A 25,972-nucleotide genomic window follows, 5' to 3' on the forward strand; every position below is an offset into this window, starting at 1 on the left:
TTGGACAAGAAAACTGTCCTCAAGGTTAATCTTGTGAAGCCAAGAACGATTCAACATACCTCAGGATGATCATCTATCTGATGTCACTGGAAGTTCTTGAGGCAACTTCCCAAATTTCTAAGGGACTCTATGACCTCCATAGACTGAAGGATGTGTACTTGCTGATCCATCCATGCCCATGCTTTACTTTCAAGTGAAGGCTCTTCCAGTTCATGCTCCCACTACTGTAAAATCATTATTATTCGCGGGGGTTTAAAAAAAAACCTCCGCGAATAATTATGATAAATTGTGGAAATAAAAACAAAGAGCTTTGAGTTTTAGTTATGTATTGCTAGTAATTTGACTACAAGTACACTTCATTCATTCATGACTCAGTGAAACAAAAAGATACATAAAAACAAATTAAATAGTTGATTCAACACGTCATTTTCAGTGTCTCTGATTGACACGATACACACAACTTTACTAAATTAAAAATGTCAGGTCACCTGCTACTAGTGAATTAGTCCAAAAGTCCAACTTGGCGGAATCCGCTTTGGATTAAATCCTTCCTCTGGGATATGTTGTCGTAGGTGTGGATAATCCATTGCGCATTGTAGTGGTTTGACAATACTGGTACACGTGCACAGAGCTTTCTGAGTAGCTGATTGGCCGAGCGCATCACGGGTCAAGGTCACATATAGGTCAATGATTTCTTACACAAATCTCAACATGGATTCTTCAGTGCTCCGTTGCGAGTTTCAACATAGCGGAAGGCCCATGTTTCCACAGCTAATTAGGCAGGTGACAGGACGACAGCTAGGGTCAGTGTTTTCTTTACAGTTTACAGTTACCTGTGTTATACTCTCGTGATTTCTGTACTTTGATGATGCGCGAAAATTAAACCGCACGAATTAGTCAATGTTTCTGTTTCCGCGAAAATTAAGCCGCGCGAAAATAAAAGATTTTACAGTATTTGGAATATCAGTTGGTGCTATTTTAAAAGAGACTAATATATGCCTGCTTTCTTCAGGAATTTGGGGTTCCTCATATGGAAGAGTTATAGGTCTAACCCTAAAGAGCTGACTAGTATAAGAGCAATGTTCCACACTGTAGGACCTAGTTAGAAGAACCTTATCAAGATATCAGATCTTTGATAAAAGAGTCTCAGCAATCTCCTGATGCCTGTGGAAGTCACCACTAGAAATTGCTCACTTCAATGCTCAATCATACATCCAAATGATCCATGATTGAGGAATGCAGCTACATTGAACCTACATCACCTATTCACAGATTCATCAGTCACAGGATGTGATGCTCATCTCAACGACAAGACAACATAAGATATCTAGGTGTTAGATTAGCCAGTCCACATCAACAGTCTGGAGATAAAGGTTGTTCTCCTTGCTTGTCAGCTCTGGGCATTACACCTGAAGACAAACAGTGATCAAGTGGAGCAAGACAGATTGCTTTGCACCCTGGAACAGTTCCACTTGTATGTATGGAAACTATCTCTCAACAACAAGCCTCAGCAGGCTTTTCATAAGAGGTTTCTGTCACACAGAGATCCAACATCTGCCAACATGTGCCTTTCCAGTGGAACCAATTTCAGTAGTTTAGAATCAGATCTGGAACAGCAAATGACCCCATGATGACTTTCTAAAACGTGGCAGTAAAGAACTCCCTCTTTTACATTTGTCTTCACCAAGCAAGGGATGCATATTGGGAAGGATCCAGTTCTTACCAAAATCTTAAAATCTTTTGAACTGGAGGATATCCTGAAACATCATGTAACTATGAAATGGTATTTATCGATGATCTTTTCACAATTGTTGCATCATCCTTTTGAACCTGTGAAGAAAGTATCCGTGTCCCATCTATTATCTATCATGTTTTCCTTATGGCATGAGCTGTAGCTTCAAAGATTTCAGAACTGCAGACCTTGGACATACTCTCAGTGGTATTTTTAATAGATCTTTCTGGGTGGTAATTGGAGCTAAGACCACTGGGACAACAAGCCTTCACTAGCCTTTTCACTTTCACTTTTCTTTGTGTTGTAAACTACTGGACAGATTGCTATGCCCTGTTGGGGCTCAATAATGGTTCTTGCATAGAACTGGCTCATTTTGTCCTAGTGGCTTCCTGTGAAACAAGCAAACAGATTAGCAGACATAAGACCAATAGAGATATCATGATTTACACTGATCTATTCTTTAAACATGGATTGACATACTGAGATCAGAAAACTTCTGTAACAATTATGAGATTCACATGCTTCTGATAGGGGAGATAACAACCACTAGGAAGAAAGACAACACAAAACCATTGACTATAACTTTTTTATTGAACCCAAACCTGTGTATTCAGACAGAAGTTTCAGGTAAAATCAGATTTTAGAAGTTGTATTCTAAGAATTTGTTTCATTGTTGATGTTAAAGGAAAATCAGTATTTGTATCATTCTTTTTTTTTGGAAAGTATAAAGCATAGCAAAATGTAAAAGGAGTGTAGTTTTATTGTAAATAGATTGATTCTACCAATGATTTTGAGACTTAAATATTCATTTGATTGTTATAATCACATATATGATGAGATATAATATTATATGAGTGATTTTATTTTTTGCGTTTCTTATAAACATGTTCACAAGGGCATGGAATTTTGATGAAGTTGTCTTCTTTTTTGTCCTCTGAAATTGATACAGGTTGCAATGTGGTCCAAATGTGCCTTCTGTGGTACACAGGGATATGTCCTGTAGTTATGCCAGAATCTGCTAATCTTTGGATCATATCTATGATCCAGGTTTGCTAGTTCCACACCAATGATCATGGGTTTTAACCATAATATACAGAATGCATCACTTCAGCCTTTCTCTTAGATCTGGTGGTCATGCCCAGATAAACCAACGTACCCAACTCATTCACATATGGTCATTCACAGCTGTTATCTAGTACTATCAATTGAGCTACTGTGCAGTGGTGGATTGTTTCTCCATCTAATGAAGTAAAAACTTTCAAAGTAGAAAGTTTATGCAGAACTATCTGTTCATTAATGGTGTCGTTTAGAATATTTGAAAATTTTACAACAAAAATCTACCATGTCATATTAAACAATGTTCAGATGACCACCTTGACTTGAAAGGTTATTAATTTGATTATCATATTTCATTTTGTCCTCATGACTAGAGATAACTGACCTGTGTTGTCTCAGCCAAAAGATACAAAATGAAATTTTATCTTATGTCTTTGAGTAATATTGTATGTGGAGGTAATTTTTTTCTAGTTATTAGTTTATGCAGCAGTTTTCTCAGTGTTTTTAAGCACTTTCTCACAGTAGTTGACAGGTATATTCATGTAGCAGGCCATCTCACTTTCACTCATCCTGAGTGGCATATAAATGATGAAATAAACTGCAGTCAGAAATTGTTATCACTCCATAGTGATAAGTTACTTGACAGATGTTTTAACCAAAGGTGAACTGACAGTACAGAGGTGAATGTCAGTTGGTTAAGAAAATATTGATCACTGTTTTAGTAATTCAGTCACCAGTTGTAATTATCCGCCAGAACACGTTTTAGGGTAGGTACTATTTTAGACTCCATCTTTTCATGCAAATTAATCTTTTCCGGTGCAGAACTTTAAAATCGTTCAATTTTTCTTCACCAAATTTGGCACATGGATAGGTTAAGTGATGAACTGGTGCCTTTTGGTACTTTTGTATCTCTGAGTGAAATATTATTTGTGTTTCCATGGGAACAAGTTTGACTTCAACTGAAATATTGGTAGTAGTGATCCTTTCTGGAACAGAAATTTAAGACCTTTCAAAAGTCTCTTTCCAATTTGTGGTTATCTAAGAACCTAATGACGTAAATCAACAGTGATCACTCTATATCAACATTAATGAGACACACCAAACTGTGTACATCCAACACAGTCTAACATGTTCACACATTCATTAAGAGTATTTTGTGATTGTGGGGGATACTGAGGACTTTTGTCTCCTTGTTTGGTAATTATATATTGCAAATTCATATCTTCAAGTCTGTTTCCTTTTGCATTTTCTTAACATGCTGTGAGTTATCACTACATCCGCATGCATGGTAGTTAATTTCCATATCACTACATGTCAAGAGTTTTGTAATACCTTATTTCATTCACATTTTAGTTAATTCTAACAAAATGCTGTACACGCATGTTGTTTGTTAATGTAATATGTAATTTGGTTGACGAAAATGTAAACACTCAGTGTTGGCAAGTAACATTTTCATTTCAAATGCTGTGTTCCACACAAATTAATTCTCACGCCTGATAATTTGCGTTTCAGAGACAGCTCCACCTCGTCCACCACTGCCTTACGAGACAGCTCCTCCTCGGCCACCTCCACCAGAGACTGATGATGAGGATGAAACAGCATTCCCAATTCCTCAGCCTAATCAACCCATTATGGTACTTAACATGTGGAACTTAAAATGAATCTGCATCTCTAATGAATATTGCACAAGGGAATTATGATCAGGATCAAATATCAGGTTGTCAGGCAATAGAAAAGCAGGTTAATTCTGTGTTTGTCCTGTGTTTGATTGTGTCCAATCAACCCAGGAAAATATCTCTCTACAAACCTTAACTTAAAGGGGCACTGATGCGGAGCGAATAATATCTCTCGCCAACGGTCCACTTACAAAACCAAACTGCAAATTGGTTAGCGCCCCCTCCCTCCACCATGACGGACAAAGGGACTGGGCTCCGGCCCATATTAGCGGAATTTCTTCACCTAAACAGTCAGGAGGCCAGATGCCCATCATATGCCATTATTTAAAAATATCCATGGTATTCCTTATCTGATCGCAACAAAATATCCCAACAGTGTAGTTTTTTTCTGATGCTTGGATGGTATAGTGACTGATTCAATTTGATCCTATTTCTATGTTTTTTTCTATATTTAATCATGTTATCTGAAAATATGATGTCTACAGGCACATAGCAAGCCATTTGTTTCAGTCTGAAAGATTGCAAAGCTTTATATTTAGATAGTTTTGAGTGCTGGCCCAGCTGTGGTAGCAAATATCATGTGCTAATCTATACTGACTACACCCTGTTGTAAAGCGCGAGTGTTAAAACAACATCCTCGCTTCAAAGAATTAACCACCATTAATTGATTGATTGCTCATTATTGGTTAACTAAATTACTTAGAATTGCAGACATCATACAATTAGTTGCCAAGTGTGCTATCTTGGGTGACCAATGAGAGGTTTATCAGGTTTTCACCAATGTGAAACGATGTGTTACTTTTTCGCAAATTAGACTGTTGTAAGAAACACGACAGAGAGCAGGATTATTTACCAGCTTCAGATGAATGGAATATCATTCTTTTATGTGGATATTGATGGATACATTCCTCAACAAGGTAGTAGCCTGACATTGTTGCTATAAAATTAGTCTTTATAAATTCATTATTTGCATTCTGTTTTCATTTATTTGTTGTAGTGTTCAGCAGAATGTATATGACAGAAAACTCACACTAGGTCGCGTATGTGTGTGAAATAGGATCCACACTGGCAGTCTATTCAATGTTTAAAGGTTACAGTCATGTTAGAAATTTACTATATGTATAAGCAGACCGTGTGTTCTTATATTAATTTTTCAAAATCATACAAATATGACATTAAACTAATTAGGGTTATGAGACAAAATATAGAGACGTACATTTGCTTCATTATTTTTCTGTCCTAATAGTTTTTTGCCATTTCTACCACTGGCAGATGATTAACCTTCAAAGTGTTCACCTTAGTTGATTTGTCAATAATTAAACTCTCAATTGTGCATACAGACTGTGCAGCAGAGGTCACAAACCAGTCACAAATTCTGGGATATCATCCAGGTACTCACAGGAGAAAAACAATAACAAAAGTTTCAACCAGTCCTCGGGCATTGCTCCGCATCAGTGCTGCTTTAATACAGACTACTCCAAAAAAAAGAAACGCATAGCTGAAAATTGTTATCAGTTGGTACGCTTAAGGTTCAGTAATACAGGGCAGTCATGAAGAAAACCTGAATGAACATTAACAGTCCAATGCTGCAAGAAACTACATCACAAATGACAACTGTTCCAAGATCAAGGTTGCAGAGCAGTCAGTATCTTGTGTGGTCACTATTAGCATCAAAGGTTACTTGGCATGGGCATCCCATTTACTGGACCAGATGCCGGATGAATGCCTGGGAATGAGATGGTACCCTTCCTTCAAGGCCACAAACAGAGCAGGTAACGTCTGTTGCTGAGGGTCACTTTGACGCACACGATGATCCAATTCGTCACACAAAATTCAATAGGGTTAAGATCCGGTGATTGTGAGGGCTAGTCAAGAAACTGAACAATGTTCTGGTCAAGGAAATCCCTGATTATTCCTGGTGTATTCAGCCGAGCGTTATCATGTTGAAAAATGACGTTCTGGCGTTTCATGAAAGGCAGGACATGAGGCCTGATGATTTCATCATGGTAACACCGAGCTGTCAAAGGTCTTCTGGAACAAATACCAGCCTCACGTAAGCAGTTCCTCACATTCTGATCAGAAATTGTTCCGAGTCCTGGCACTACCGATGTTGTTGAGGATGCTGTGGTGAACCTGTTCCGCAAATGTCAAAGCCGAATAAACCTGTTCTGAGCGGGCGTGGTCACATGGGGTTTACCTGACCTGGGGCGATCACATGTTGACCCTTGCTGCTGGTAGCGATGTCAAAGTCTTGCAGTGGTACTCTGTGACACATTCAGTTGCCTTGCAACTGAGACTCCCCAGCCTCCAAATGACCAATTGCATTGTTGTGCTGAGCCTCAGTAAGTCTAGGCATGACTTTAACACCCAATTTAAGATTGTGAAGTGTCGCAAGAGTGTTGAAACCTTCCTTGTTCTGTAGCCAGTGTATGTGTTTTCATGGTTACTTTATCTTAAATAGAGATAATTCGGAATTTGGCGTTAAAAAAAATTGTTTTATGGTACTAACACACCACATCATACTACCTCATTATGAATTTTTAGGTGGTATCTTATGGATACACAGGTCACAGTAGCTCACGTTTAAATTCCATCAATAGCATGTTGGACAGTATAGTGAAGGTTTCTTTTCTTCACATTCAAGTTTGGGGATGTCTCTGTGGTGTAGTCGTTATAGTTTCCAGCCAGAGGGCAGAAGGTAGAGAATTCATACCAGAAGATGTTAAAATATGGTACTTTAGCTGGAACGGAGCTGTGGAGAGGGCTGCTTCCTCGAAGGATGTCATGAAGATTTCTGTAATGATAGGACCGAGAACCCCCCCTCAAGCATTCTCCATCACCCATCAGAGTAACCATACCCTACCTTGGCCCCATCAGTCATCAGATATCATGCCTCATCAAGACCAAAACCGGCATCAATGTCACCTTCTATTGCGGCAAGACCATCAAGACCTACCTAAAAGCCAATGGTAAAGGACTCAGCTGTGAACACCCTAACCCGAGAGGATGCATCTGCCAGATCCCTTGCAACTGTGGCGACCTGTACATTGGAGAAACGCTGAGACCAATCAACACCAGAATGAAGGAACACCAGACCTCCATCAGCAAACTCGACCAGAGATAGGCCATCTCTGAACACATTCTCAAGAACCCTGGACATTCAATTCGATGGGAGGACACTAGGATACTATCTACCAACAACAACAACTGGTGACAAAGGAAACTACAAGAGGCCATCGAGATCCGGATACAGAAACCAGCCATCAACCGGGATCAAGGAGTGTACCTACCAAGTGCCTGGGACTTGTTGATAAATTAATCTTATCTATCTGTGTACATTCTATCTATGCATTCATTAGTGTTTACACAACTGCGTGCCAATATATAGTCAACTTGTGTTTGTACATCACCCTCTTATCTACTTGTGTTTGTACATCATCATCCCTAATCATGTAAATCATGTAAATCATGTACATCATGTACATCATGTGTTATGTAAACATCATCCAATCATGTGTAATGTAATCACCATTGGCTTCCATCCTTAATCCCCAATCATGTACATCGTCCTTCATCCCAAATCTGTGTTATGTAAACAATCCTATCATGTGTAATGTAATTACCACTGGTTTCCATCATTGTTATCATAACTGTCAGCTTCCTATCAGTGCTTTTTTATACTGGCTTTCAGCTTTCGTTAATTCATTCTACTTGTTACTTTGTTATTGTTTACCTGTACATATAAATATAGCCCCGAACCCCATTCTCATTCACCTGATGAAGGAGTAAGAATTAACTCTGAAACGTTGTGTTCCCATGATAAGAAGTTGATATCCATAAAATCTTCATTCTTAGATTATTACCCCTATAGTGATCTAGCAGTGATTGTAATTGGATTGCAGCAGTAATCAACAATGTTGCAATCACATCATGATAATTTTCAGCAGTTGCAGGTGTACTGTGAGAGCCGTAAGCCAACTTCAAAACTGGATAATTATATTAATCAATGTCATAAAAAGGAATGTTAAGTAATGCCTTCAATCTCATTTTCATCAAACCAAAGGGAAGTAACACAAATCTGATGTTATTGTTCTTGCAAACAACACAGAGGCAGGTGTGATGCCTACAAAGGTTTCATGTTTCATGTAAGATAATTGTTATGCACATCTGCTTAATAATCATAACTACTGTTTCTTAAAGTCACCTTCCTATAGAACTAGCTTAGGACACACAATTGTAGTACACTGCTATTTCTGTGTATCTTTATATTCCTGTGGACCATGCTCGTGTTTCCTCTGATTATTCTGTCTTATGATGTGATGTATGTTTAAGGTTGTCTGAGTTCCATGTGGGTTTTTAGTCCACATTGTTTATGCAGAGTATGCTTTTATATTTTTGTTGACATGTTAAAACTTTCAAGGTGCTGTATCATCACATTGACCTTGCTCAAACATTTGGATATTCAAGTATTTTGATACTTTCTGTTTTCAGATGGCTGCACATGCATTACACATGGAGACTAAACAATGGTCCAGCAAAGATAATGAGATTATTTCAGCAGCAAAGAAGATGGCTTTGTTAATGGCGAAACTTAGCCAACTCGTACGGTATGCTAGTTTTTGAAGTTTTTCATTTTTATTAAAGTTTACTTCTGCAGATCAACAGCAAGTTAGAAACGTTTATTTTAGACATCTAACTGATGTGATTGTATGACATTTGTTAGCATTTTAAAACTTATCCCATTTGCACTTCTCTCTCTTACTCTGACCATGGAGTGGAAACTTCTGGCCCCTCTCTTGCCCTATCACTCTCCCTTGATCCCATTTCTGGACACCTCAGTAGTCCTTGGAAAGCATGCGTAACACTGAGTCTGGTCACATTACACCCTGTCTTGGTATTACTCTTTGTAGTTGCACAGAGTGTGAACATGTATGAACTTGTCTCTGTCTTTTACTAAAAACTGTTACATTTTGGGGAAATGTAATCGTTCTTCTGAAAAAGAGGAAAGCTAGTGAGTGATAGATGCAAGAAAACTTTTTTCTGCAGTGGACCACCACTCACTCTGTACCAATTGTATTGGTATGTGCTCTTGATCCCAGCTATGATGATGACTTTACGATTTATCATAACAGATAGGTAAGGCGAAAGGGATATTTCAGCCTACAGTCCTGTCATTGAGTCCTTATGGGCGGAACGTTTGGAGCTCAAATATCCACTTTATTTCAAGAGATCTTCCTTTTTTAGTGGTTGTATCAGAGTCCGGATTGTCTTTGAGTTGGGTAATGATTTGGAATTGTAGATCATTTTTGCCATGATGTTCCGAATTGAAATGAAGTGCAACAGGTTTGTCATGCTTGTGCGTTCTGTTAATCAGATTCTGAAACATTGACAAACCTGTAGATATTTGAGCTCCATACGTTCTACCCACAAGGACTCAATGACAGGACTGAAATGTCCCTTTCGCCTTGCCTATTCTTTGTTTCTGATACAATCAGTCACAATCCTTACGGACAAACACAGCATCTAGTCCTCAACACAGCAGACTCTTGCTCACTCTGCCACGTTACACAAATCATGACGTTGGTAAATCACCAATGCCCCCGATAACATATACACAACAAACCCTGATGTCCAAGGACGCACTTACACACCAAGTAAACAGCAAGCATGACATGAGTGTATTACCTGTGCCAAAAATTACAGCAGTAAGGACGACTGTTTGGCACACATCCACTGTAATCATGGCTGTGAGCTTGATGCCTCTAACCACTGGCAGAAGACCGGCCAACGAGAAGATGTCCAAACCAGGGCCCAGCCAAGCCACCACCAGTAGTTGGAAAAACGTCTGGAGGCACCCAGCCACAGAGCAAGCTACATACGTAGGATTTACACCAGTACCGCCATTTTATGATTGGTCTTACATCATTGATGAAAGTGAGCTAATTACAGAGCCATGGGCAGTGTACCGCCAACAAAATCAGGATGATGTACCCAATAGGATTCACCCTTGTGAACCCAGCTACACTATCCCCAAATCCGCGCACTTGGACATTATTCTAAAGAAATATTAGGAAATTCAACCTGGGGCCACCCACGAGGACATCTTAAGAACTTCAATGTTGCTAACACTCACCAAGTGCAATATGTGCAATATACGCCAGTGCAATACAGTGGAAGCTGTCTAATTCGGATTCGACTAGGACCAACTTTTGTGTCCGAATTACAAGGAGTCCGAATTGGACTGGCTAGAGTCAAGAGTTAGCTCCCTTAACCAGGAGATACGCATGCACGGTACTTTTACCATAGATGATCATGGACATTATTGTGTATCAGTAGATTATCAAAACTGTAATTTCATCCATAAATATGACCTCATCTTTTATAAATAATTTATTGTTAGAATACTCTGTTGTCCGGTGTTTGTCCGTAAGCACGAGCGCTAGAAGTGACGTACCATGTTTTCGTGTTGCTATATTGTGGGGTAACGCCCTGGTATGGAAGCGCATATGATTCAATCTCCACCACAGAAATCAACATATACAACGTATCATTGGTTCAGGCATTTTGTCACTGATGAGAAATTACTGGAGTATGGTCTTCTTATATCAAAATCGCATACCATCAAAATGACACTGAGTGAGTCGTGTCAGCTTGCTGAACTTCTTTGTTGATACATTTTGTTAATTGGTTATCATCACACCTGATATCCATTTGAAGTCAGTAATCGGCTAACTACAAAGCACTTCAGCCTCAGGCAGTCCCACTAGTGATGTTTTCATAGTAAATTACCTTGAAGGGCGGAGATTTCAGTCCGAAATCCGAGTTATATGAAGTCCAAATTAGTTAGCCTATATGTAATGATAACTTAATTAACTTCTGCCGGGACTAACAATTCAGAGCGAATTATATAGAAAACCGAATTACTTAAGGTCAGAGTAAGACAGCTTCCACTGTATGTTTACCTGTGCAAAAAAAAATTTTTGTGTACTTACATTAACCCAATCACTAAATTTTATAGAGAGCAATTCATTCACTAGTAGTGTTGTTTTTCCCTCCCCAGTTATCAAACCAATAACTCGGGACCCCGATTCTCTGATCCAGAGAGCAGCCAGTCCATACAACAAACCCACATGTTGTTCCACCCATTTATTTGTTAAAAAAATCTCAATTATAAATACCTTATTTATAAACAGTCCATCAGATTATCCTTCTGGCAATACAGTCACAAACTCAATCTGTTCTCACAACAATCCAAACTGGAGTCACACCCCCAAACAGGGGAGATTAAAAAAGCTTAATCAGTCAATCCGATTATACAGCCAATCTATGCCAAAACGCTCTTACAAGGAATCCCCCACGACAGCTGTGCCACCATGATGTCACAGTATGAGAACATTTCTGTGACATCACAAATAACACCGCCCCCGAGATTCTCTCTGTAAAGAGGCACGCCCACCTCCAGTATCTCCGTCTGATAAGTACACTCCGTACGAAACGCGTAACCTAGGTACACCCATACCGATCAGGCCCTGTGTAGTCATACATCTTGCTTTAACTTATCATAACAGATGACACAGAGGTGTAGTAGACAGAGACCGGAAAAGATCTTCAGAGACTGTCTTCCAAAATGATCCAAGAAAGATCATCCCTTCAAAATAAGCTGGCATGCTGATCCTTTGCCTGAAGAAGACTTCCCAGACACTCCATCTGAATCATGCTTTAGTGAAAAGTTTTCTACTCTGAGCCATCCAGCCCTAATGATAAAATGTTTCTTCCACAAGAGTGACAGTTTTTCAGCTTTTGCCTTCACAAGCAGGAGCAGTGATCTTTGGAGCTTCTTCTATCATTGTTTCCACTGCCTTTGTCTTGTCCCAATTAACGATCACTTCTGGCTCCCCTTGGTGACAATTCTCATCTCACTGCATCGTAATCTCTTTTCAACCTTTTCCTTTGGTTTTGGCAAGCCTCCCAGGTCCAACTTCAGTCTTCTCAGTCAACTCCAACTTATCTTCAGGATTGTCGTTCCCTTCAGGATCATCAATCCCGCCACTATTGTTGACCCCTTCTCATTCAATGATCCCTACAGTATAAGTGATCCCTGCAGCATAAATGATTCCTCCAGCATTGGCGATCACTTCAGGATCAACACAGGGTCCTCCAACTTTGATTTTGATGTTGTCATGGGTGCTTCAACATGCCTCTCTCCAGATGAGGTTGAAACATTCTACCTACCTGTCACCCCTGTCAACATTTATATGTTGAAAGGCAGTACTGGTACAATAGACACCCCTTGTTTACTTACTTTGATCACTAAAAAATTAGATCGCTGTCTAAGAGCAGAGCTAAGGAGGACTTGCTTTTGTGTTTTGACACAGCGAGACCTTCTTCCTTAGACAGGTGCCTGCACTAATCTACAGAAAGTTAAAACGGTCTTAGATTCAACTTAGCGACAGTACACAGCTTCACAACACTGGAAACATTATCACTGTTCAGCAGTAATGTTTCCTTGTTGGGCTCCAAGCAGTGTAACTATTCTTCTTTCCTAGTCGAGGGTCACCTGTGCATCTGGAACTGCTAAGCAGTAACAAGATGATATCACCCCAAGCTGTGCCAGTTTAGGATTATCCTGTCTGCCAAAGACTTGCCATCAGTACACCAAGTTGGATGATTTTGGCAGACCTATTCATTTGGACATCACTCTTCAAGGGCTTCAAGCTTGCCATTCTGTGCTCTCTGTCTTTGAGTTTCCATCCGGTTCAGTCAACTTACCCTACAGCTCGGTCAGCAGTTCTACCATTATAGACACTCTAATAAAGAAGCTTGCATTAGAGTCACTCCTGACACACCTACTTGGACAAACTCAGACTGATCTTATAAGTTATCACATTGTGTTGAGGAAACACAGGGTTTTATCAGTAAGGTTACATGGTGGGATAATATGATTTTGTACTCCCAGCTGGTGGATCATGATGGATGTACATAGTATTTTATTAGAGTCACATGAACCAATGAAAACTGGACATTCTTACATGAGGCTGGATAATCAGTATTAACCTCTTCAGAGCACTTCTTGTTAATAACACAGATGGTATGCAGGTTGATTGATTGCAAGCATCATGAAACAACATGCCATGGATGTGATCCGAGTACATTTTGAACAAAAAAGTCTTTCTTTATCTGCTATGGGATTTTATTGCCAAGAATCAGTTACCAGGACAGCCAGGCTGGCCGACTTTGTCATTCCATCACTGTCCACAGTGCTGGGGCCCAACAACAGTGAGGATCTTTTATTCTACCCATAAAGGGTGTACCTAGCTGCATCCCAAGACCTTTGTAGGTTCTACAAGAGACAGTTCATTAGGCTATTGTCTACAGCATCATCAACCAGACATCTTATGTACAGCACTTGCATTTGTGATGCACTGACCTCCCTCTGCCTCTGCCTCTGTGAACCCACTTGAGACGCGAGCATTCACTTCTGGAGGTCAGAAACAGCCCATGCTACAAGATCTGTCAGCCATGGATGTGGAAAGCTTACACTAATTTGGCCTGTTGATGCTAGCGCAGCAACATTCGTCAGCCTGTCAATGCAGATGAAGGGGCTGCCCTCCTCATGAAGGTTATGTTACCTTTTATATACTGAACATCACTGAAAACGCACCACCCCTAAAATTGTGGATTTCTAAGAGCAGAAGTGAGCAATCTATCTAAATTTTACATATTTGTGTAGACCAATGTTTGATAAAGAAAAGAAGCAAAAAACAATCAAGCAAAACAGTGAAGATTTAATGCAGCTGACAATGAAATAAAGATGGAGTCAAAATGGAAAGTCAGTAGCGTGTATGACCCCCGTTAGCAGCAACACAAGCTGTGCAACGTCTCCTCATTGAACGGATAAGTCTCTGAATAAAGTCCTGAGGCACTGCATTCCACTCTTGCTGCAAGGCATTGTCGAGTTCCCCAAGGTTGTTGATCTGCGGACGACGTGCGAGGCGTTGGCCGATGTAATCCCACAAGTGTTCGATGGGTGACAAATCTGGTGACAATGCAGGCCAATGAAGTAGAGGAATGTTGTTGTTAGCCAGATACTGTATCGAAACACGTGCAGTGTGGGCTCGTGCATTGTCATGTTGAAATGTGTGCAGATCTTGATGCTGGTGAAAGAAGGGAACGACGTTGTTCTGAAGAATGTTGTCACGGTAGTAAACGGCATTCACTCTGCCACGACAAACAATCAGAGCGGTTCTGTGGTGATAACTTAACCCCCCCCCACACCATAATGCTGCCTCCACCCCACCGATCGGTTTGCACAACACAATCCTGATGATAACGTTCACCCCGTCGACGCCATACCCGTAGATGCCCGTCAGCATTTCGCAAGTGAAAACGCAACTCGTCGGAGAACACCACACCATGCCAACGTCGTAACAACCACACACGATGCTGTTCAGCCCATTGTCGGCGTTCACGGCGATGCCTGTCAGTCAGGATGGGTCCAACGTAAGGGCGTCGACAACGTAACCCTGCCGCACGGAGACGGCGTCGGACGGTGGAAGCGCTGATCAAACCACGTTGACCCTGGACAGCGTTGGCGGTTCTGGCAGCGGGCAAGGTTCGATCCCGAATATGGCGCCGTACAATGTCTCGATCTTGACGAGGGGTGGTAACACGTGCCTGACCTGGGCGTTGCCGGTCCCTGCTGGTTCCTGTTTGTTGGTATCTGTTAGCAAGCCTCAGAATGGTCGAATGATGACACCCAAATCGTCGTGCAATGTTTCTGCTTGAAGCGCCGACCTGCAACATACCCAAGGCCTGTTCTCGTTCCTCTGGTGACAATCTTGGCATGGCGAAAAAACTTTACTTACGAAAGTACTGCGAAAATGAGAACGGTTTTGTGCCGAAGGTCATTTATACCCCTGAACAGCATGCTTTCTGCATGCAATTTGTGCCCTTCGTGTGTGATGTGCATGAATTTTGTTGTTTTCATGTGATGTGTTCGATGATGTGTTCGAACGATCCGTTTTTTACTGTAGAGACTTATTTACGATCTAGTGTGTTATTATCAAAATTCCCACCATTAATTTTCCATTTCCAAAAGATTCTATTGCCTTATTTCAAAATTTACAGGTGGTGCGTTTTCAATGATGTTCAGTATATTAACAAAACATATCAATGCTATCTTTTCATCTTGTTTTACTTTATCCAGGGCCTAAATGACCCTTACTAATCATACACCTGGGCATTGTAGTACTGTCATACCCATGAGGCTGAGAGACCAGACTGTACTCCTTGCAGAGGGGATTGACACTTATTGACCTCTACTCTTGTGAGCGATTCCTCCAGGTTTTCAAATCGTTCTGCTCCTAAGTTCATTTGTCATCTTGACTAGCGTAGCATTGCGCAAATCTTATGATGATTGATTGATTCTGGGCATTATATCAGTTGACCATGGGACTGTTTTCCCTCTCACTGCTGACCAGCATGTGATTGTGGGGGATTGTTTCAAAGCAGGTTCAGATTATGTTCTGAGACTTTTTTTCACAAGGTCCTACTGATGAATCATAGAGAAGCAGTACCTTCTAGCTCATCTGCATCCTTGAACAAAATCTTGATCTGTGTCTTGAACTGAAAACCACATTGACATGGATACACCCATTCCCTGGGAGTCTTTGTGCTGTGTAAGCAAAGAGACTTATTGTTTGTACCCGCTTCCTCCAGGCCTCCTTTGGCAATGCATCACAACAAGTATCATGTTCAACTCAAGGTAATCTGCAGTCAACTGTCCAACCATGAGATATATACACACTGTGAGATTGGTTAAGTTTTGAGAATTTGAAAATTTTAACTGTAAATTGTATGCTTATCATACTTATCCTATCTCACACAATGCATTCATGCCCAACCATCTCCACATCTCAGATTACTATTATGCTCCAAAACAGGAAGGACAAGAGAGTGGTGTCATGTGACTGAGCTGAGTGTCCCGCATGCTTCTCAGGACTACTTAAGTGTCCAGGAATGGGAACAAGGGAGAGTGATCGTGAGAGAGAGAGGCCAGAAGATTTTGTTCAACACTGCTAAAAGCAAGTTTTAACTCCATGGTTAAAGGAGGAGAGAGAAAGGATAAATGTTTCACATTGCTTTGGTGTATTTGTTTCCAAACAAAATCTTGTTAAAATATACCTCAAATACAAATGTGATGAATTTTTTTTTCTCAGCAGTAGATTTTTGTTTGGCAAAATATGTTCATGTTTAAAGTGACAATAATTCATACTAGCAAGGAGTACTTCTTGATCCCATCATCCCAAGAAATTCATGAATCTAGTTTCTTACACTGCGTATCTGGTTTTATCTGTTTATGTGTATGCCAGGTGTTCTTTCCCTAAAAAGTTTCATGCATCAGCATCTTCAGTTGTCAGAATTGTGTTTCTTGAAATTATGTTGATAGACACAGGGCAATGTTATTTTATTTTTATGTCATATTAACATGTTATATATCTTACCATTGTTGGTAAATAATTTAAATTCATTGACTGTGAAATCCATTTTTACTACATTGGATTTGTGCGAAAAAATAATCTCATGCACTGATGGGAGTGTAGCAAAATAATAAACTGCTGTATACAAGACCATTACACATAGTAATCTTAGTCCCTCAGGGGTTCAAAAATCCCATCGCATGACGCCCAGGACAAAACAGTTTTCATTACGGGCCATCAAATATGGTATCTTTGTAAATTTATCAACGGTAGTTTTCAAACTTTTGCATATTTTCACTAAAAGTAACTGATTCCAGCTTCAGGAAGGATGGATAGAGTTACAAATATTGTGATTATTTTTCATGATCTACGTTATTTAGCAATTAGCATGTGAGATTCTGCTTCTGAATGCAAAATTTCAAGTATTAGTCAAATTATATAAACTTGTTTCATTATGAAGGAGATAGTAGAACACCTACCACTTGGTTTGAAGTACCTGCTGTTAACAATGACCTTTCCTTGTGGCTGTATGCCAAGAAATTTGTCCAATTTATGGTCTTTCATGTTGAAGGACATAAACGGCCTAAAAATTGTATATTTTGATCCCTGGGGAAGGAGGTAATCCAAAATACACTATTGTGTATACTACTGAAGGTGTGAATGTAAAATTTGTGCAAAATGGGCGGGTGCTACAGACTTGGAAAGGAGAAGGAAGGCAGTCTGGGAAAAGGCAAAATGTTCAACTTTTTATCCTAATTAAGTCTTTATAAGAATCTCATTTTCGCTACGGCAACCCATTTTTTCAGCAAGCACCAAATCCATTTTTCAACCTTGCATCAAAATTGCTTATACTTCTAATTATAGAAGCCTCAAAATCTGTAGGGCACCATGAGTTTTGACACGCACGCACGCACGCACGCACACACACACACACACACACACACACACACACACAGATGTCCGAAGAGTATTCAGCACACACCGTTACCCAACTATGGTGGGCCCAAGGACATGGAAGTGGCAGAATCTGTGGAACAAACAAAGAAAAGCTGCAGACATTCTGGAAGGAATCTATACATGCAAACAGTTTGTTGTAGCCAAATACAAAGGGAAAAAGCGATGGTTGCTGCTACTTGATTCATGGACAACCATTGGAGAAACAATTGCGGTGTACTGCTACAAGATACGAGAATGTTTTGAGACGCCAGCAGAATAGAACGCCTCCGATTAGCAAAGTCTGCCACTCGACCCATATCGAACATGAACAAGATGAACAAGAAGTGAGTTGCAGTTCCCCTAGCGCATGTAGTGAGGGTCTCCAGGTTTGGCCGCATGTTTTGGGGTTGCTGTCTTCTAGCCTACCTTTCATACAACAGGTATGTGCGCCAGTGTCCTGTGGTGCTTCCATTGGACGACCTTCCATAGACGGTCAGCAGCCATCGAAATGTAGACCCATCTTTGCGTTGCTTCAACCATCTTCCCCATCCCCTGGGAATCGAAATGGCTCTTTTCTTCCTCCTCCAGCAGCTCCTATTCGTTGTCATCAACATCAAGTCTAGACAAGACATCTACCAACATATTCGCGGTTTGCTTCATACGAGTCTCGATCTTCCCCATGCAGTTGTAGAAGTCCTGAATGGACGGTAACGTGCAATCTGGTATTGCTACTTTTGATCTATCTGGAGTCACCTTTTGTGGCGGTAGTGGTTCAACAACCAGTACTTCTGGTGCTTCTTCTTCTTTGACTGGTGGCAGCAAACAATTGCCTCGTTCAGCTGTCGTAGAGTCTTTTCATTCCGATACCCAAACAGCTTTTGGCATGTATTTCTTGGACTTGGTCTTCCAACAGTTCTCTTTTCGGAGGCATGTTGGATATTCCCAAGGTCAGGAAGGACTGCTGAAGCCATTACAGAAGATATAATCGCACGGATCCAGGGCTTAAGTATGTCCAATCGTAGAATAAAAGTGGATGAGATAGCTTCAGAGTGTCGCAATTCACATGGAAGTGTTTGCACTGTAATTCATGAGCACTTGCACATGTCAAAAGTATCTGCAAGATGGGTGCCTTGAAACCGAAATACACATGATCGACACCAGATAGTTGAATCCAGTCGTGAGCTGCTGGATATCTATAACGCTGATCCATCTTTCATGCGCGTCTTGTTACTGGGGATGAAACGTGGATTCATCACTGGGATCCCGAAACCAAACAAGAATCAATGCAATGGCAGCACAATCATTCTCTTGCACCCAAGAAGTTCAGAACTCAGGCTTCTGCTGGCAAGATCATGGCCACGATTTTCTGGGATTCGAGGGGTTTGATTCTCATAGACTATAAACCGCCTAAAACTACAATAACAGGGGCTTACTATGCTGACTTGTTGAAAAGATATCACAGTCCAGATCTGGCCCCTAGCGACTACTATCTGTTTCAAAATTTGAAATCACACTTGCGTGGAACAAGATTTAGCAATTTAGCAACTCAAGGCAGCAACTGAGGCGTGGCTGAGGGACCAAGCACAAGATTTCTATTTTAAGGGCATAGACAGTCTCAAAGGCAAATGGGCCAAATGCATTGAGGTCCAGGAAGATTACGTTGAAAAATAAAATCAATATCACAATAAATGTGCTTTGTTTTATATCGAGTTCTATGAACTTATTGACTTCCCCTCGTATTCTTCCAGATTCAGTGTTTCACTTTCCAAGATCCTCTGTGACTATTTAGGGGCCTATCTTACGGGCATGAGTTTGTCACCAAACCTCCTGATTTTCTCCGCATTCTTGATCAGAACTCATGTGCCAGTTTTAAATGAGGAAGATGCATGACAAGCATCAAAGTTCTTCCTGTGCCTCTTGAATGTTCTTGGACACAACCTTGTTTCTTACTTCAGATGCCTCCATCATCTTTTTGAGTGTCTTTACTGATGTTCTCCAAGTGATGATGGAAGTGGTCCTTTTGGCAATCTTTGGCTGTCTGTTATACATCAGCTGAAAGGGTGAATACTTCGCTGATGAATGTTTGGTAATTCTGAACCCCTGCATCGCAGCACTTGATGAAACCACAGGTCGGTGTCTTGAGACTAGTGGAAAATCGGAAGGTCGGCGTCCTGAAACACTCTTAAATCTTGCTTATCATCTCTCTTTGATAAGACATTGAAAAACATCCTTAGAGCAAATGGAAGAGGTGGCAGTGATCAAACCAACCCCAACCCCAGAGGCTGCATCTACAAGATAAACTGTGATTGCGGCAGCAGCTACATAGGTGAAACCTGCAGACCATTCAACATCAGACTCAAAGAACACAAAACTTCAGTAAGAAAATTAGATCTGAAATCGGCCCTCTCTGAACACATCGTCAACTATTCAAACAACTCCCATCAACTGGAAAAACACCGAGATCCTGGCTTCCAACATCCGTGATTGGCGGAGAAAGAAGCTTCGGGAAGCAATCAACATCAGAAGATTAGAACCTCAGATCAATAGAGATCAAGGCATGTACCTACCCCCTGCCTGGTGTGTCAACAAGGACTCATAGACTCTCAATCAATCAGCTGTGTAAACAACCATGTACTGTTAAAACATTCCTCCTTTTCATCTCTCCTCTGTGATTGTACATACCTAATTACATTTATGTGCTTTTATATACATCTTACCTCTCTGGCTTCATGTATACCTATATATATTCTGCAATGTTACCTATGCTCATTATCCACCTGACGAAGGGGCAAGAATTAGCCTTGAAACATCATGCTAAAAGAATTAAAGAGGTTGTCATCCATAATAGTGTCTTGTATTGCTTCACCAACTTCTAAATGCCTTTGAAGAATTTCATCTCTCAAGTATCCTGGATTGCCTAGGATAGAACTTCCTTTATGGAAAGAATACTTATAGCTGTGACAACAGATTTAGAGATACTTTTAATAGTGATGTTAACAAACTAGCAAGAATATTGGCTATGGTGCAATTTGAGGTGCTGGGCATGAGCTGTTTTATTCTCTGGCGCTGTGCTCAATCATTGTGTGGATAATGTGTAAAATTTACCAACAATGACATGCTCTTTGTCTTCATAAATCAGACCATCTCTGAAGATGAGTTCTGATGTCTTACTCAGTGTATTCTTATGCATGCGGTGGATGTTTGCCTTCTGGATCTATATTCCCCTCCCCCCCCATCATGTAATGTGAGGGGGATATACTTGATGCCTATTCTGTCTGTCCATCCGTCCGTAATCATTTTGTTTCCGGAGCATAACTCAAAAACTGTTCAATATTTTTAGACCAAAATTGATAGATATGATAATCTGAAGCTGTGGTTGTGCATTTTGGTATTTACAGATTTTTGCCTTTTTTATTTTTTCTGTTTTTCCATGGAAGGTTTTGGTCTTTGTCCAATGGTGGGGTGGGCTTCGTATCCGGAGCATAACTCAAGAACAGTTCCATATTTTACAGAACTTGGTAGTTATATCAGTCAGAACCTAAAGTGGTGCCTTTGGTATTTACAGGGTTTTTTTTTCAGTTGTTATTTTCTGTGTTTCCATAAAAACTTTTCGGACATAGTCTCAACATGGAGGGCTGGGCTTCGTTTCTGGAGCATAACTAAAAAAACGTTCAACATTTTTCTGCAAAACTTGTTAGATATATCAGTCAGAACCTAAAGTGTTGGCTTTTGCTATTTTCAGATTTCGGTGATTTATCATTTTCCCAATTTCCATGGTAACAATTCTGACCTAGTCTCAAAATGGAGGGATGGGCTTTGTTTCCAGAGCACAACTCGAAAACCATTTGATATCTTTGAACAGATCTTGACAGATGTATGAGACAGGTCTTGAAGTGGTGCCTTTTGCTGTTTACAGATATATGGCATTTCTATTTATCCTGATTTCCAAGGAAACGATTCAAACTTAAGTCTAGAAAAACCTCAAGTTTATTGTCAGATGATTTGTCCTTTCAAATATGTGTGGGCAGGGGGGATATGTCATCTTCTGATGACTCTTGTCTAGTTTGGTCATTGCAAACATTGACATATAGTGTGACATATATTCATTCTATTCCTGTCTTTTATCGGGGCGGTGAGGTAGCCTAGTGGTTAAAGTGTTCGCCCGTCATGCCGAAGACCCGGGTTCGATTCCCCACATGGGTACAATGTGTGAAGCTCATTTTCTGGTGTCCCCAGCCGTGATATTGCTGGAATATTGCTAAAAGCAGTGTAAAACTACACTCACTCACTCACTCCTGTCTTTTATCACCATTTTAGAACAAATCCAAAAGGATTTCATTTTGCAAGATTATTTTCAGTGATGATGAGTGATCATCTATTTGTAATAACTCCATACTTGATACTTGGTTCAGGTATAAAATGGACTGTTTATTATTCCTCGTTTGTCCACAGAGGTGAAGGTGGAACTAAAAAGGATCTGATTGCCACTGCAAAAGGTATTGCTGAAGCATCTGAAGAAGTGACAAGGCTGGCAAAGAAGTTAGCTGCTGACTGCACAGACAAAAAAATGAGAATGGTATGTACTGTGCGTGCATGTGTGCGTGCGTGCATGCGTGCGTGCGTGTATTTATCTTACCTCACACATGAATGTCACTTTCTGATTGGCAAAGTGCTCCGCTATTATTTTCAATATACCCCACTTCCAATAGCAACTCATTCAGTACTTCATTGTAGTAATTCGATATCTGTATGATGTACAGAAATTACCAATGTTTTGCGAATGCACATGTTGCAGTAATTGCTACATGTGATCTTCTAACATGTGTGAAGGCTAAATGTAGATACTGAAGTAGGTTTCATGAAAAAATATCCGAACGGTAAGCAAACTATACATCATGATAGCGAAAGTGTAATCGGAAGGAAAGTGTGATTGTGTTTACTCTTGTTCACCTAAAAACAAATGCTGTTTTCATGTAACTGCTCATGATTTCAGTCTTGTGTCTAAAATGGTGACATTTTCAATGGAGCATATTTTGAAAGGTTATTTTAGTTTATTTATTTATTAAGTTTAACTTTGTCTGAGATTATAGTGGATGGTAGCATGAAACAGGAAATTTCCCATAGAATTCAAAATATTAGGTATATTTATGTGCATGATGTATTTAGAATTTTGTTCAACTCTGCAATAAATATAAGAGAGAGTTCACTCCACACGTTAGGTTAAGTATACAGTTGTGCCCCGTTTATCCGAAAACTCGCCTTCCGAAGGAAGATTCCTTAAAGTGAATTCACAACGTTGTAAAATTACTCAAATATCCGGAAATCCGGTTTCCGTAAAGGTACGGTCATTTTCACATACAAAACATTAAATTATGTGCATTTTTTGTCTCGTATATGCAGATGGTTGAGCACCTGTCTGTTTACGATTACCGAGGACCCCTAGTGTCGTAACATGAAAGAAGTCGGCAGTCTATGATTAGATTATGGATCTAAGATTAACTGCCTCTGAGTAGCAAGGTGACACTGTTACTGCCGATAATCTTGTGAATGTCGACAGTGACGAACTGACTGGCAAAAGTCCTCTCACTTTTCTACACATTTTATGCATGCACTGATATTTGCTTATGTGTAATCAATAAACATTATGTGGGATGCCTACTAGGTTAATTTTTTTTGTACGTTTCTTAGTACATATGGCCCGTGATTCAGATTTCGGAAAATTCGCTTATCCGGACAATTTCAATAAAAACACAAGTGTTTGGATAAATGGGGCATGACTGTATACAAGTTATGGTTAAATTTGGTCAGATAGCTATTCCTTTGTAAAATCAATAAGATTCAATAAGTCTTAAAGGTGTCTTGCCATAGAGCTGCTGTCTTGTCTCATTCTTGTAGAGATGCTATTGTTGAAATGGCTTCAGGCATAGAACTTTCTGTTTCTAAAGTCTGCTGCATTGGGCATTCATTTTCCCCAACTGATTGTGAAGTTTCTTAAGCAGAAATGCATGTGACATCACAGAATATCAGTGTTCGCAGTAGGTTTCATACAAGTGTGTGCAGAAATAGAATTATAAATATGCAGTCCAAATCTTTTTTCTTCAAATCCTGAATCATGTTAAAATGTATTATTTGTCTCTATGTTGCAGGTTTAAGGTACTTTATAAAATTAAGTACATCAGAATCTATGTGTCCAAAACATGCACGCAAAATATTCTTTGTGTGGTTCCATTATTTTTTTTGCGTGAAAAATGCAGGTTTCTGCGTTAACACAGACACTGAATAAAAAAAGGTGTGTCCTATGTGTTACTACCAAAAACGCATGGCAAACAATACTTGCCCTGAAGAAGTCACTCTAAACTGCTCTGACAGCCAGACTGTTTAAATAGTTTTTGAAATTGCTGGGTTTTTTTCAGGCACTATGCATTACATAACCAAAGGAAGAAACTGGGGTACATGTTAAGTATAAGTCCCTTAAGTTGTCCAGAAATGTTACTTGAGACATGTTTTGCTTCAGTGCAGCAGGTATCTTTCTTACAGATATCTTTATCACTGAGTTTTGTGTTTTTCTTAGTTTTCTCCACATTTTGCACAGATACATGCTTAAGAGTAGACAGCTAAGACTGAAAGAAATACATGTTGATTTGTTCCATCTTTTATGAGAATACATAATATTTGGGTTTTTCCTTTCAGAATCTATTGCAAGTATGTGAAAGAATCCCTACAATTGGCACCCAGTTAAAAATCCTATCTACTGTCAAAGCGACAATGCTTGGCGCACAAGGTTTGTTTTGTTTTGAGATCATATCCCTTTACAGCCCTAATGTATATGTTAGAGTATTTCTAAATATTTTGAGATCACTAATTGAGAATGTTTAATGTTTTACATGATATTGAAAAAATTAGAGTGTGTGTTCACTGTGTTCTCAGAGGAATAAAATGATTTGGTCCCATTTCAGGCAGTGAGATTATTGCGCCTTTTAATTTTTTCATTTCTGGCAGTATGCTGTTCACCTAATTGATAGGTAATAAATTACTAATTACTACTGGCAGCAACATCACCTAGAAATATGTAGCATATGTGTAGGGATTCCCGCGTCTCACTATGGTGTCATCTGTGGTGGTGGTGGTCACTGTGACCAGACAACCAGCATGGAGACACCTTCAGGGAACTGAACCATTCTTGTTTTTCTTCCTGCATGTATATCTGTAACGATCCAGAATTAAGTCCCCACCCACTTTCCTTCCATCTAAAATTTCACCTTTCTCTGCCATCATATTGCTTATGTGTGACTGAAATACTGACTAACAAGTATTTATGTCAGTCATATTTATTTCTGTCAATATACAAAAGAAATGTGATTAAAATACAAAAACAAAACAGTTTCTGTCTGCAAGTGAACAAAACAAATTATGTTCATAACCATATCCCTATCCTGTCCAAAATTTTTTAAAAGTTCCCAAAGACAAACACACTGTGTTATTAATGATTAGATGATTAGAGCAAAATTAGGATTATCCTGCCCAAGAAGCAATAGATCAAGAATGTAGCAATGGGTTAATTAAGGCTTTACTAACCTTATTTCATTTTTACGCAGGATTAGTTAATATAATCTCATTTTCACACAGGCCATTTAGTCCCAGTTTGTGATGGTAGTTGTCTCATTTCTGGCAGTGGATTACTACACCTCCCTAATTATGTCATCTGGAGACATCATCTGTGTCTTTGTTGATATTCTAGATCGTTAACTATACAGTCATCCCTCACAATAACGCACTTCGTGATACCGCGGAATTGGTTAAACCACCGTGTTATCCGTGGCTCCCATAAGAAAAGTTGAACTGCGATCACATCCCTTCATGAAATCAAAAATAGCTCATCAACAAATACACTGTTGCGCTCTGATAAGTTACATAAACTAGTGAAATTCAGTGCGGATGACAAATGACAGTGTATTAATAATAATAATAATAATATGCTCAATAGGAAGGAGGGTTACCATCCCGGGCCTCCTCTGCACAGATCCCCAACACCTCTTACTCATCTCCTCTACATGGATGACATCAAGCTCCTTGCCAAAGGAGAGACCAATTTG

General features: G+C 39.8%; 1 protein-coding gene across 6 annotated transcripts in view; it reads left to right on the plus strand.

The window, feature by feature from the left end:
* Window positions 1-25,972, plus strand: part of LOC137261940 (vinculin-like) — a 163,590-nt gene that overhangs the window by 96,216 nt on the left and 41,402 nt on the right. For all 6 annotated transcript variants that reach the window (XM_067799761.1, XM_067799760.1, XM_067799758.1 and 3 more), the window contains 4 exons: window positions 4,301-4,422; window positions 8,956-9,071; window positions 22,332-22,455; window positions 24,570-24,660. In XM_067799761.1, coding sequence (XP_067655862.1) covers window positions 4,301-4,422; window positions 8,956-9,071; window positions 22,332-22,455; window positions 24,570-24,660 — 453 coding nt within the window. The remainder of the gene's footprint in view (window positions 1-4,300; window positions 4,423-8,955; window positions 9,072-22,331; window positions 22,456-24,569; window positions 24,661-25,972) is intronic.

The sequence above is a fragment of the Haliotis asinina genome, chromosome 14 (genome assembly GCF_037392515.1).
Source record: "Haliotis asinina isolate JCU_RB_2024 chromosome 14, JCU_Hal_asi_v2, whole genome shotgun sequence".
In the NCBI taxonomy this organism is placed as follows: domain Eukaryota; kingdom Metazoa; phylum Mollusca; class Gastropoda; order Lepetellida; family Haliotidae; genus Haliotis; species Haliotis asinina.